This window comes from Bombus affinis, chromosome 7 (genome assembly GCF_024516045.1).
Source record: "Bombus affinis isolate iyBomAffi1 chromosome 7, iyBomAffi1.2, whole genome shotgun sequence".
Taxonomy (NCBI): Eukaryota; Metazoa; Arthropoda; class Insecta; order Hymenoptera; family Apidae; genus Bombus; species Bombus affinis.
The window spans coordinates 8,512,571-8,526,627 of record NC_066350.1 but is presented as its reverse complement, the minus strand read 5'-3'; the positions used below and the strand labels follow the sequence as shown (position 1 = coordinate 8,526,627).

Sequence of the window (14,057 nt, the reverse complement as noted above, 5' to 3'; positions counted from 1 at the left end):
TAATGAAATTTTCTCGGCAATTTAAATTATTAATATAATGAAATTTTCTTGGATGTTTGAATTATTCGATGCTGCGTTTTTCACAATTTCAGTGATTTTTTTCTAAAGAATGTTTTCATCATTGCATCGTGTATTCTTTAATTAAAATGTGCATCATATTCGTTACTCGTACTAATTATAATTATGCTTTACACAATTACGGTGTTCCTTTTTTACTACAATATATATATTTTAGATTTACTTTCGTTTACCGTATCCTTCATTGCAATTCCTTAAGCTACAAACTGGGCGCTTTTTAGCCACCGCTAATTCAAGCGTTAATAGTCGACAGATTACCTCGAACACGACAAAATTAACAATATTTAAAATTAATTATCTATCGTTTGATCCTTAGTGTTGCTATTTTTAACCTTTTTATCTTACATTTTATAATTCGTTGTACATAGATCAGCATACCATAACCGGGTCCGGCAGCGACAACAGGGACCTGCATTACGGATTCATCGAACGGCCACGATCATCCTGTGAAATACCTCGAGTGCCTGGAAGCAAGTAAGGAAACTTTTTCTCTCCCTCTGTATCGACCAGCGATACCAACCCCGTATCGATTTCGATTAGCCGGCTCAAGGAAAAAGACGGCTGAAATTTTGCGAATCTCGTGGAATATCTCCTCTTGATAAGTACACTGTTTATTATTGCACACCAGTGTATGCATTATTTATACGTCGTGGCTATTGTACGAAGTTTCATTGTATTCACGACGCATTATATCGCACATACTAATGCGCTCGTGCACAGAGTTTATATAATTTTGAATAGGCACCGTCCGGTCTGTCCTCGGGACAGTCTTAAATTTTAGCGCGTTCGCGACAAGCGATCGAAGTTTGACTCTCATCTTTGTATTTTATTAGTCGTCTTATCCATCATCTACTTTCTAGACGATTGTTTAATAATATCGTATAGCAGAAGCTTGATTATTAAAACATCGATTAAACGATCGATCATCGAAGCGTTAATTAGCGAAACATTTGGCGATGGTTGGTCGCAAGAAAAATTATAAATTCCTTTGCTTTTAGAAAGCTATCCGTTTAGTGTTAACGTTTGAAGATAACAGATGATAAACGTGATAAGTTCGTTCGTGTAGAATTTTGCTATTCTAATATTATCCGATATTTAAGGGGAGTACAAACGTTATAAATTGTATGTAATAGACATAATTGAAAAGAAGAAAGACGTGTCAAATCTAAGAAAAACGAGAGTTTAATAAATTCGCATGAATTGAGATCCAAAGATATTTTCATAAAATATTAAAGATATTTCTGATATTACAATCGATATGTTTGAAATATTCAGAATGTTAGAAGTACAAATTTAATGCGAAAACGCTTCCTTATTCGATTGCAAGAAAAATCTAATTATACAAACGACGTATGTCTCAATTTCTTCGGATAAATAATCATATTCTACTCTAGTCGAAACATTCCAGTTAATCTCGTCGAATTTGAGTTCCTAGTTTTGCACTTTCGTATTACAGTTGGACAACATTGACATTGGTCGAGGTCGTTCCGAGAATGACCGGCGCCTCGAGACTCTGACAGTTACTATAGATTCTCGTGCGCTTCCCTCTCGTAAATGCATCGATTTCTGATTGAAGCACGTATTTGTCTTGCAGCATAGATCCGAGCTCTCAGCCACCAGGACAGCAAATTCCCATAGGCAACACGCGATCGTTGCCCGACCTGGTCCACTTCCCGTCGGATCAAGAGGATCACTCGAGCAGTACACCATTCAGCAACGTAAGTTCGTCCAATTACGTGTCCTTCACGCGGTTCAGTTTCTTCTTAAACCTTACGAGGCTGCACATTCCTAAATCACCTTTTATTACAGTCGTATCTTCCTTCGTTATTTTATTTATTTATTTATTTTATTTTATCGTGTTCATTATAAAGGGGAATTTCTGTCTTTGGTATTCGTCGGTCTAATCTCTTAAGCTGATTCGTCGTACGCTACCGTTGAAAGATATGCGGGCGCTTGTTTCTATCCGATAAAATTAAATTCAGTTAGAAAATTGCAAACAAGAAGACCAAGTTTTATATTTTATTAGAGAATTGTAATATGAAATTTATTTTTAAAAGATAACTTACGATGAAAGAACTGTCATTTGTAAGTGTCACGTTACGGAGTAGTTTTATTATTTTAGAAGCTCATTGTCTTCGATTTCATTTCCTTTGGACAAAGCTCTTTCAAATTAATACAGAGAAATTAATTCTATCAATAAAATTCAGGACTCGTTCAAATTTCCATGAATCGTGTGAATCCACCGATCGCGTTAATTTTAATATATCATTGATAAGGTTTTGAATAAAGAAGAATATCTATATATAATTGATTGCATAAGATATAAACTATTGCTTTTAATAGTTCGTCTGGTATTAATATTTATCGTCACACATATTTCACGTGTTATCTATACAAATCGATCGAAGCGTTCATATATTTACCAGTGGCTGGGTACAGTGTACAGTTCAAACGTCCTCCTTTCTTCATATTTATTTCGGATATACTAGAAGATCACGTAATTTTATGTGACTTTGACTCTTTAGCACCGAGTCTCCTTCGTACTATAGCCGAAACTTTTTTTCTTTATCTAGTTATCTAAATTCTATTGGGTTGGCAACTAAGTGATATTTGGTCAATAACACCCAATGACAAAATCCGCAATCACTTAGTTGCCAACCCAATAGAAACAGAAGCATGTTTTTTCTAGCTTCTCGCGAAGGAGAAATAACGCATTATAAATCGATACCACTTCGATCGAAAATAAATACATTTATCATTCAGTTTTTTGATAACTCGTTCAACTACGATTTGAATATACGTAACATCGAAGATGAAAAGGATAAAGAAATCGCTCCGAATCTTCTAAATTCGTCCGAATGAATTATCCCTTGAGCCATTAGTTTCTGCAAATAGTATTTGCATAACTATCAGCTTGAGAGGCTAGTCTCTCTAATCCAAGACACGACTTTTCCTCGATAAAACTGTAAAATGAAGAAAGCGATGCTCTGTTCGGATTAGCCAACTTGGTAGTTGCAATTAATTAACTAATATCACTATCGAGTTTCTATTCTCCTTCTCGTTAGTCAGATGATTTAATGCGAAGTAAGTCGACTAATCCGGACGAGACATGACAAATTTAAATAACAGGTGGTATCCAGTTCGAAATTCATCTTATCGCCATTTCGTATCAACTTCGTGCAAAAATGCGTCCGCGGAAGTGGTGTACGTGTCGATATCGGAATAATCGCGCGCGATTACGATATATATATCTTTTTTTGTCCTATTTTCAACGCGTTCTCAACCCGTTTAACCGCGTCTACTTTTATTTCGTTCGCTTTTCTTTCTTTCTTATATATCCACTACAGACCGTGTCATATCAGGTAGCGTCGCGTGACGTTCGAGTAACATAAAAGACTTAGGTAGCGTTTCCTTGGTAGAAGGGAATCTGTTTTGAAATAGTGGTACTGCTGGTGTATTCCAGAGTCGTCAAACGAGCAGTCCCACAAATCTGTCGCCGACCAGCTTACCCCAAGCTGGGAGGCTATCCTTTTCGCAGGATCAGACCAGCGCCCAAGTAAATATCCTCGCGATCCTGTACGGTACACAGTATCGGGTTCTTAGAGAATGTTGCTGCACCTGCCAACTCTATAGTCGACAGCGCTGTGTCTTTCTCCACCGTTCACTTTGATCGATCAGAGTACTGTTCTCTATTCTCGTAACTTTGATTGAGAAATTCGCTTTGGATTAATCAGACTCGATATTACAAATGCCGTAAATATTTGACTTCGGGTTTGAAACATAGAGAAAGACGCGGACTCATCGACTATGCGTATAGTATATTAGGTACTTGCAGATGAAATAGCCGAATTTTTGACAAGATTTTCAAGATACTTATAGCTTCTCGAAAAATATCTGATTTCTAGTGATAATAATGAACTGTAAAGGAAGGGAGAAGATTTTATATGTAAAGGAGACAGCTTTTGAAATTATTTACTGTCACTTAGATTTCCATTTAGAGCTTATTGAATGTGGAATTTAGAACGAGTCTATATTCGTAGCGGTTTGGAAGAATGTGGTTGACCGACTGTAATTGACAATTCCAAATATCACAAGTTAGTAGGTCAGATGTAAAAATTAGATGCGAACGTATAAATTTAATGTGACTAATTTTAAGTTTAATGTTCGTTATTTCTGATTAATGTCTATTTGGGAAATATTATTCAATAGTAATTTTAGTCGTTAAATATCGAGTTAGATGTGGCAATCGTGAAATCGGCCATTTCATATGCAACAACCTAAAAGAGAGATGCCTGGTCTCTATAAAGCTAGTTAGTAGGAATCAGAACGTAACGGCTGGTACATGCGTAGTGTTGCATGGAAAAAAGATGTTCTGTGCTTTTCTGTGCTTCGATAACCATCGCTGTGTTACGAGTACAACGTCACAGAGCTTTCGGGTAAACAGTAGCGTATCGTCGTTATTAAAACGAAACGTAATGGCGCGAAGATCGAACGCGATTTCCGTACGACTCGACGAGAAAGAACGAAATCGACGATTGGATTAACGATTTCGTTTTTCCACGCAAACTTATCGCTACCGACGGTTATGAAACACTTAGATCGCCAGCTAAAGTGTTTTACTTTGTACGTAACTACTATGGCATGCCGCTCTCCGCTCGCGTACAATTTCGATAGAGTGCCATTATCGTTCTCCGATGGAGCAATCACGGGCACAGTTTGTTAATCGTTATCTAGATTAGTCGTAGCCCTGCTGAATATCGATTTTATCCTACATCCTGGTCGTAAAACGTTAATGCACCGTGGCGAAAGAAGCGTAATGCTGATCGTTGCGTCGCGAATTTCGCTACGGGTAAGTTCTCTCGCGAGACACGTTCTATCTCGTTGTTCTAAATACGCTAAGAAATTACGAAAATGTAATTTTATAATATAAATATCTTTTCCCTTTAATCCGGCGATCGTATAGTTTGCTACGAAATGGTCAAAATTTTTTAAATTGCCACTACTTTCTTGTATTATTGCTTCGTGTGAATTATAAGCGTTCGATGCATGCCCTCTTTTTCATTTAAAACGAACGATTCGATCAACGTTAACAATAAACGGTTTGGCGCGGTAAAAAAAAAATATTGAATTTGGTCTCGAATCGTTTGAGCGAATTAGTACCAGCCTCCTGTACGCTTAGCGGCCACCTTTAATTTCATTTTATTTTTATTTTGCCTTTGTTGTAGTGTTTGTTTGTGTTTGTTATTTTGCAGAACCATTTATCAGTGCCTGTTAACTCTAGGTTCCTTCACACGTGTAAGGTTAGTAGCAATTTTTTGTTCTTGCGCTTACGACAACGCCGCGCGTTTCACTACAATTCTCCTTTCATTCTTCGATTCGTTTCTCCCCATTTTCTTTCTTTCTTTCCTTTTTAATATCGTCCCGCTTCTTAATAGTATCCGTAGCTAGCGAAACAGAGGCAATAGTCGAACCTCACATGTAAAATACAGCGAAAAGTCACGGATAGTCGAACCTCGGACACGAATTCGGTGATCCCGTAACACCGTGTGTCAACGTTGCAAAGTAGAAAAAGTCTGGCTAAAAGTAGAAGTTTTGTGGAATCGTTGACACGCGATCGGGAATTAGCTCGTGTGCTTTTTCCAGACGGAAACGCGCGGATAGAATTTCATCGATAAATTTCTCACTGAGATCGTCGGAGGCGTAAACGTTCGATCGGAAATTTTTCCACCGCGTAAATGGAAAATGTTTGTCGTTCAGTTTCGAACTCGTATCCATGGTCCGTTTCTTAGCTGGGGGGAGGTTATTTCGCCCTGACACGATGGTTAGAAGTTCCATATCGGAGCTGGAGAACTTTGCCAGCTAAATGAATCCGATATCTTTGTGAATCTTGTTTGCATTCGCGAGGGCTCCGAGGAAAAGAGGAACTTTTATCGGTCGAGTCACTCGACCGGATAGACGTTAATTGTCCGCTTAAGAAGAAAAAGCTCGGCCGTCGCGGATGAATAACGTTTACCTGATAAAGCTCGCTGGTTCGTAATTAAATTGGAAATTGAAGAAAACGTCCGCCCCTCGGGCGATCTCGGCCTTTTCGGTTTCGTGTAAATACAATGGAACCTTTAGTATCCGAAGAGGAAAATTACAATGAAAATGACGACGAAGCCTTCTCAATCCGAAGTATTATTGCACTAGACAGAGACCTTAGACGATTTAAGACACAACTGAATTCAACGCAGGTCAACGCTATTAAAAATCTTATGATTTGATTTATTAGCAGAATAGAAGATATACGATCTGCAAATATAGTTAACTAAATATTACATTTATTTTACATATTATCCTTCGTAATTATCCTTGTATTATACTTTCTGAAATATCCAGTGCCTACAAATAACATTGGCGTACCATTGTGCTTATTTCAGTATTTATATATCAACTAATTAGGTCCAAGTATCTTAAATTTACGTATCGTATCGTTTAATAGAATTTTCATATAATTATCATAATTTGATATTATGAAAATGAAAAGATTTATTGGAGAACGAGGTTGTATATAGAACAATATGCAACTGTAGAATAATAATTACGGAGAAAACTAATTACAAGACCGTTCTATCATCTGGAAATTCCTTCAGCCGAACAATCACGTATCTCCCTATTAATTCGGATAATGGAGGTTTTACCGTACCACGAAAAGAGACGAGCACCGCGGTCGTCGGCAAACCGCGTTTCCCGTGACTTTGAACGTTCGCAATCGGCATAGAAATCGATCGCGCGAGCCTCGCATAGCTACCGCTACTAACCATTCAGACTGAGGCTAGGCGAAGGAAAAAAAGAAACCGCCGACCGATCGTTAATAGCAGTGCCTATGAAACAGGGTGTGGCGCTAGAAAACAGCACAAGTACTTCGCAACAGGATCTTCAGAGTTATTCGCAACAACCGGTGCCTCAGCCACCGACGGCGACGTCCCACAGTCCAACTGGTCACTACATTTATCAGCAACCGCACAGTCCTGTGCCACCGCAAAGTCCAGTTAGTATATCACGTTATTCGCGTTCGTTTCTCCTTTCCTCTGCCCGATTCCTCAAACAGTTATACCCTACGAGGATCTCGTTCGCAAGCTTCCAGCTTATGAAACGAGGCAAAAAACGATCGGATGGTAGCTTGAAATTCTTTCGCAGTCGAAAGGTCGACCGCGTCGTTTTTCTTTTTTCTATTTCCGAGTATCCTGTCGGATCGAATGATTTAGACCGCCACGAAGGTTAATTGGTTTTTAGTCGCGTATTTTACCAAGGGCAGAGGAAGACGGAGTATACCACGTGTGACAAAGAAAAAGAGAATTTGTTGATATGGTTCTTCTTGCGGCTGTTCTTAGAAGTCGTCGCAGACACAGCAGCCGCAGCTCAACTCCTTAGGCTCGTACAGATCCTCGCAGCAGGTGAATAGGCCGTCGCCTCAATCGTCACCCGGACTAACGATTCAAGTAAGTATTTTTATAATAAGTATTTATAGACCAACGATGGAAAAATAAACAACGATTAAATAGCGGAAATATAATTTTGCGAAGATTCAATATTCCTTTTAGTTATTATTTTATAGTTACGAGCATGTTATATACAATATACGATAGGTAAAAGGCAAAAAGCACCTAGAATTCGATCGAATAATAAAAGAAGTAATAATCGAATAATAAAAATAACAGGAATGTAAATAACTGGTGTAATCTGTGATCGATCGCAGGGCAGCCCGTTGAGTTACAGTAATAATCCATCGGCGCCTCCTAGTCCCACGGGTCATCCTGGTCCACCGAACATAACATCAGAGAACATCGACCAAAACAATTACTTCCTGAACCAGGCACAGGCAGCGGCGCTTCAGCAGGACTTCGAGCAGTTCACGATGGTTAGTAAAAGGAGTCCTTCCTTATCGTGGAGTATCGTGGTTTTCATATTCAGCCACCGTCTCGTGTTCTCTTCCTTTCACAACGATCCAACGCGATGCCTCAGGTTTAGATCTTTCAGACAATTTCACGTTGCCTTGGTGAGAAAGTATCTTTGGAAACAACTCGACGAATCGTCCCGATCGTTCGTTCGATTTTACCGGATTCGGAGCGTTGCTCAAGGGATCTTCGAATATCTCCCTTATTACCAAGAGTGACGCTATCGACATCACGTTGCGTTTCGGCCGTGAACAACGGCTTTACCGGTGTTGTTTTATTGCTCGTAACGCGGAAGCTAAATCGATAGCACTGCGGTTGAGACATTTTATTTAACATCGCACGGCAGTGGAGCACGCATGCTTCACATTCGACTCGTGCTACTTTCCATTATAATTGATTTTAATTTATAATTGTAGCGAAAACGATGACTGTCAAATTTTTCGACTTTTTTTTCCCTCTTCTTTTTTATTTATTTATTTTTTTTTTTTTTTTTTTTTTTAGATAGTAGCGTCTTTTGATACTTGGAATCGAGATTATGATAAATGATCTACAGTGGCTGATAAAAGTATTTCAACGCTTAAAAGACACGTATGTAATTGTACGTGTTGCGTAAAACATTTTGAAATACGATCAGCACCGTAACGAGACACGATCGTTATGATCGTATTGCTAAAGTTTGAGACCAATCTGAAAATGTCTGTAGAATTTAAAAGACACACGTGTTATATGTATTCATAAAAGATTTCTACGAGTGTTCGAACACTTTTGTAAGCTACTGTGTACGTCCTAATTTATGGTTAAACGAAAATTACACGGTTCTACGGAAATAACTCTCGCCACAGTTCCACGCCTTCGTTGTTTAATCAGGTACCTTCTACGATATAATTGCGGATACGCTTATAGTAATCGCGCAATACGAGCAACATTTTGTTTCAAAAGATTCAAATGTATCGATCAGAGACTAAAGGCATACAGAAGTATTCTTTTTGAAAAAAAAAGGGGGGGAGAAGGATAAACATGGAAAAGGATACACGAGTCTCTTATTACGAGCATGAGTCTGTCAATTATTTTTCGTCCAAAAAACTTCATTCCGTGTTACGTCGCTTTTCCGCTTTTCTTTGGTCGCTAGTTTTCCATACGAGGCGCATTGTTTCGATCGAAAAATTCCTGGCGCACCAAAGTACATCTTATCCATCGAATAATTCTTTCACGGAAACTTCTGACGATTCGTTCGAGAGACGCGCAACTTTGCATCTCTGTAACGTAAATCACGCGGACTCGACAACAACTACGTTTTAATTGGATCGTAATTGTTTGTTTGTGCATACGGAAGGGAGTGGTAAGTACGCGAACAGTTATCGTTTCGTTTGCGTAAGATTTTGGGAATGCCGCTGAGTATGTATAATTTTCGTCGATCCTTTACGTAGAAGCGATCCATGTAGACGCCACTTACGGTCTCGATCTGCATGATACGCAACGTCTTGTCGACGTTCGTCGACACTTTTCTCTTTATTTGTCGAGCGCGCGTCTGATTGCGATGAATTTTAGGTTCGCTCGTGATGAACGCAATTTCAACATATTTTTGGCGCTTAATTGCTCCTATGATTTACTGCGTTACGGTTCTCATTCTTTCTGAATGCGTTTGTTTTTCTGTGTTGCCTTTAGGTAGTTGGCCATTTGTTGTATATTCGTGTATTGCGTCGAACGAGCGTTAAATCTTTGCCTATCAATATCGCCTATAAATATAATTTAATATAAAGAACCTGCCGATCGTTTATAATCTTGATCATATAGGAATAAATAGAAAAGTATAATAATTAGGAATATAATAAAAGCAAGAACGACGATGCTGGTTAAACGTGAAACGTCGTAAATAATTGGAACATCGAGTACGACATATTTTTGAACGAAATCTTTTTATTTTAAACTGTTTGTTTGTCCCAAAAATAGCCCTTACGGCATCTCGAAAATTCATTTGATATAAATGGACTTTTGCATACCTCGTCTACAAAAGTAAAGTCAAGCTTTTTTATTATTAAAATATAGTCAGATAATTTTCATTTTTTTCCTTCCACCCTATTAAGTATACGCTATTATTAGCATTGTGGCGTATTATTGAATGGTATGCAATCATGGTGCGAGACAAAAATAGACAACAAATGGATACCGGCCTCTTCTTTGCCCGAAGATTACGATTTCCCCTCGATCGTGGCTCATGGATATCCGTGCATAATTTTTCGCCGTGTTCCTCCACGATGGCTGACCTTCACAAACCTAGACGATATGAATTATTCCACGTGCACGTGTTACCACGAATTTCTCCGTCACTCACGCTTTTGGTATGCCGCTCGTTTTGGTCGAGCGTTCCGGCGATTAAAAAGGTCAGAAATTATGCGAGTTAATAATCCATGAGCCGCCTATGTCGTTGTCGCGTGCATTGCTAATCATCGCTCGTATCGGCGAGCGATTAACGATCTCTCTGTTACAAGTACGGTTCGCTTTGCTCGCTTCGAATTCTTCGTCGTTGGGATTCTTCCACGGTTTGGCAAAATCGCGCAGACTGGAAGAACTACGTCGCCCCAAAAGCTTGAAATTACTTTCCACTTGGTTTTCTGCATGCGTCTGTAATTTTCCTTTGCCGCGAACCAGCGTTTTCGTTGCCGTTCGTAGCGAAGTACATAATTTTTCATTGCGCCCGATCGATAGACGCATCGAGACGCTGCGGTGCATCCTTTCGAACACGCGCTTCTTTTTTTCGAACGACTGCACCAGCTCGTATTAGAGAGACACGATCTCTTTTCTCCCTTTAACCCTCGCATTCCTGCGGCCGGGTTACTGGATATCCGACGAATTTAAGGTGTCAGCGCGCATAATGTCAAAATTGTTTGTATCAGTTACGAAATGAAATAATTATCCTAGCAAGAGATCGATAAACAATGCGCTACACGAGCCTCTCGGAAGACAAATTGATCGACTACATTTCTAGTTCTTACCTAAACATATACACAAGTATTTACGTGATTAGTAGACTGCGGATATTCATGCGTTTCTATATTGAATACATACGATATATAAATACAAAGTATCTAAAGTAAATTACTCGCTAGAATATTCAATTCTTACTTGGGATCTGTTTCTTCCTGATTTCGGTTATGTTTGGGAAAAATCCGCGGTCTAACGATCTATGTTTGAATCTCTCAGAGAACGAAAGAACTTTTTTATCGATTAGAAACGCGAATCGTTAGACTTCACACATTCATGCATTACACCTTGATATTTACTTCTTCTACTTAGAGTATCATCGCAATCCTGTTATTCGATACTTTATTGCCAATAATTTTCCTGCTATTTATTCGGAAATATCAGATACACGAGTATGTATAAATCATATGCGAGAAGCAATAATTTGTTGAAAATAGGTACATGATACACATATTAGCGATCTTTCAGCGCGAATCTCAATGAACCCGGCCACCACCAGCCTCCACAGTTTACATTTCGATGGTTAATTCTTCACCCTCGCATAAGAAAGAAAAAGAACAGAAAATACTTCTCTTTTTTAACTGCCTCGTTCTGCGAATACGATTGAAATGTTAAGCCTTGATGTTTATCTGTTGCCCGCATCCGTCAGGATTGGCCGAAATTCGCGCAGCAGCTCATGGAACTTGGTTGCACCTGGAACCCGCAGATAGAGGTGAAATAACGCCCTTGACAAACTATATGAACTTGATCCTTTTTTCACAACCCTTCGACACGACGAGCTTCCACTTTCTTCTCGCAACTTTCGCGTTCTACGTGCCGTCATCCGTTCTCCTACTTCGTTATCTTTCTTCTTTTTTCTTTCTTTTTTTTTCTTCTTCTTCTTTTCAAGCAGCGAACGATTGATCGATGTCTACGGTCGCGTTAAAAGAAACTCACGGTGTTATCACGATGTGGTCGTTGGCGCGATAATTGGCCGTTCTGGAGGCAAAGAAACGCACCAGGCGGTACTACGATTTAATAAGAACCGATCGTTGGAGCGTTTACGTTCCTATACTTCCTCTTTATCTGGCGACCTTGTCGTTGAACGCCGCCATAGCACCGGGTCCCGTGGTAAAATGTACAAAACGACGTCGTGATGGTTTACCGCATGCTTTACGGTGGATATACTGAGGTTCTAAAAGATGAATACGACGTACCAACGTGAAAATTCTTCGGTTCAATTCGCGTGGCGCACGAGGTCCATTTGCTCAGCCCGCGATACCCTAACGAAGTCGCCGCGTTATCAGGATGGTAATTTTATTATATATTCGCTCTAACGTAAGTCGTTCTGATGTACCGTAACGTTCGGCAAAGGAAAAATCAAACGCCAATTTCTATGAACGAACGAAATGAGCAAAAGAAAGAAGAAGGAAACGAATAAATTGCAGCGTTTTTTCGCGAATAGTTTCGAACGTTTCGTTACCTCTGAAGAAATATGCATCGGAATTTTCATCGGAGAGTGATTAAAAGCTGGTAAAGTCATTACAACGAATACAGTCTAGAAACGGAGGAGTGGTAACGACCAATTCCACTAAAGAATGAACGTATCCACGTGGCGAATAAAAGCGCTTACGATTCGATCCGCCGATCCGCCTTTCGTTTCTCCGTTTTTCTATTGCATTTTCTTGCTCCCCCGCCCTTCCTTCTCTCAGCCTGTCTTCGTCGTTCGGCCGCACCCTACCCTTCTTCTTCGCTTCATCCTCGCATGGAATCACCCTCGAGCTGATCGACTACGGGAAGAACGCAGTACATGCCGATGTAATTAATACACGACGATCGAGCGGATCTAGCGTCCACGGATCAGCTCTTCCGCTTCCGTCCTCCCTTCATTTCTTTCTGTTTGTCTCTGTCTCTCTCTTTCTCTTTCTCTTTCTTCCGATCCCTCTGTTCGATTCAACGGAAGAATTTACATCGACGATATATCGTAGCGTTACGAACATAGAAATTCACTCGTTTTTATTCTGTGTTTTTCGCTTCAGATGGACACGCCCGTGCCGACCAACATGATTGGAACGTATATCGGTTCGCCGAATCACACCACGAATTACACACAGGTGAGCAAGACTCTTCAACGTTGCCGAACTGGCGAATTGTTCAAAGATAGTAAATTCCACGCATTTCTTCTTCGGCAACGTTTATTTACGTTCGCATGACAACCTCGTCGTGTTCGAACCGCGTTAATTGATTTAGTAGAGCACCGACGTGTCTCGCAGGTAAACGAACAGACGCTGCGAGAATCCGTTAAACAATAATTGACGTGCTCGTTGTACCGAGTGGATTTAATGGTAAAATAGTAGGATTTCGAATGCTCGACGGAGTACAATTCGGTTTGGCATTGATTTGCAGAACGACACGATGAATGTGGGAGGTGAGTTGGGCAGCGCAGATGCCGGGTACTTCAGCACGAGTCCCCAAATGCCGTATCAACCTAACACAACGACCACTACTAGCAACAACAGCACCACCACCCAGCAACTCACGCCTCAGACACCGAACACCCCAACGATCATTCTCACTGGTGTGTTCTTGTAAAATTTTCACTTACGTCAAGAGATACGTGTTGCCTTTTTCTTCTGCTACGTGTATCAACCAAGATTATTCGCTTATTTTCGATTTAATCGTATTTTTCTGTCTAAACAATTTCTTAAATGCGTTCTTAACACTTTACCGACCGGTAGCCTGGTAAATAGCGCCGACAATCTTTCTCATTGTTTGAGCAATAATTTGTTATTTAGTACTAAGGTACCTCGCTCAGTTGTGTCAGTTGCGTTGCTTTGTAAGCTGCCACTGTTTTATATCAATTTGAAAAACTTACCGTTCGCGATGAACGAAAAGAATGGCATTGGAGAGTCTAAACCGAAACAGAGCCGGCGCCAGGGAGGTTTTGCACCTGAGCGTCGGTCCGACGTGCGTATGCTGTTGAACCGCCAGCGGTCAGTAAAGTGTTAAATGAAGTAAAAGGATACGGTAAAAGTCGTTACCGATATACGTATCATAATTCGCGAAAATTGCAGAGAACGT

The 14,057-nt window shown here is 39.9% G+C and overlaps 1 protein-coding gene across 6 annotated transcripts in view; it reads left to right on the top strand.

Annotated features, from left to right (window-relative positions):
* Positions 1 to 14,057, top strand: part of LOC126918890 (CREB-regulated transcription coactivator 1-like) — a 64,962-nt gene that overhangs the window by 43,780 nt on the left and 7,125 nt on the right. For 2 of the 6 annotated variants that reach the window (XM_050727429.1, XM_050727425.1), the window contains 9 exons: positions 447 to 552; positions 1,673 to 1,796; positions 3,542 to 3,634; positions 6,953 to 7,108; positions 7,452 to 7,559; positions 7,817 to 7,978; positions 11,647 to 11,709; positions 13,016 to 13,090; positions 13,383 to 13,554. In XM_050727429.1, coding sequence (XP_050583386.1) covers positions 447 to 552; positions 1,673 to 1,796; positions 3,542 to 3,634; positions 6,953 to 7,108; positions 7,452 to 7,559; positions 7,817 to 7,978; positions 11,647 to 11,709; positions 13,016 to 13,090; positions 13,383 to 13,554 — 1,059 coding nt within the window. Of the gene's footprint in view, positions 1 to 446; positions 553 to 1,672; positions 1,797 to 3,541; positions 3,635 to 5,330; positions 5,379 to 6,952; positions 7,109 to 7,451; positions 7,560 to 7,816; positions 7,979 to 11,646; positions 11,710 to 13,015; positions 13,091 to 13,382; positions 13,555 to 14,057 lie in introns of all 6 variants that reach the window. The other 4 variants (XM_050727426.1, XM_050727428.1, XM_050727430.1 and 1 more) reach the window with 4 other exon arrangements.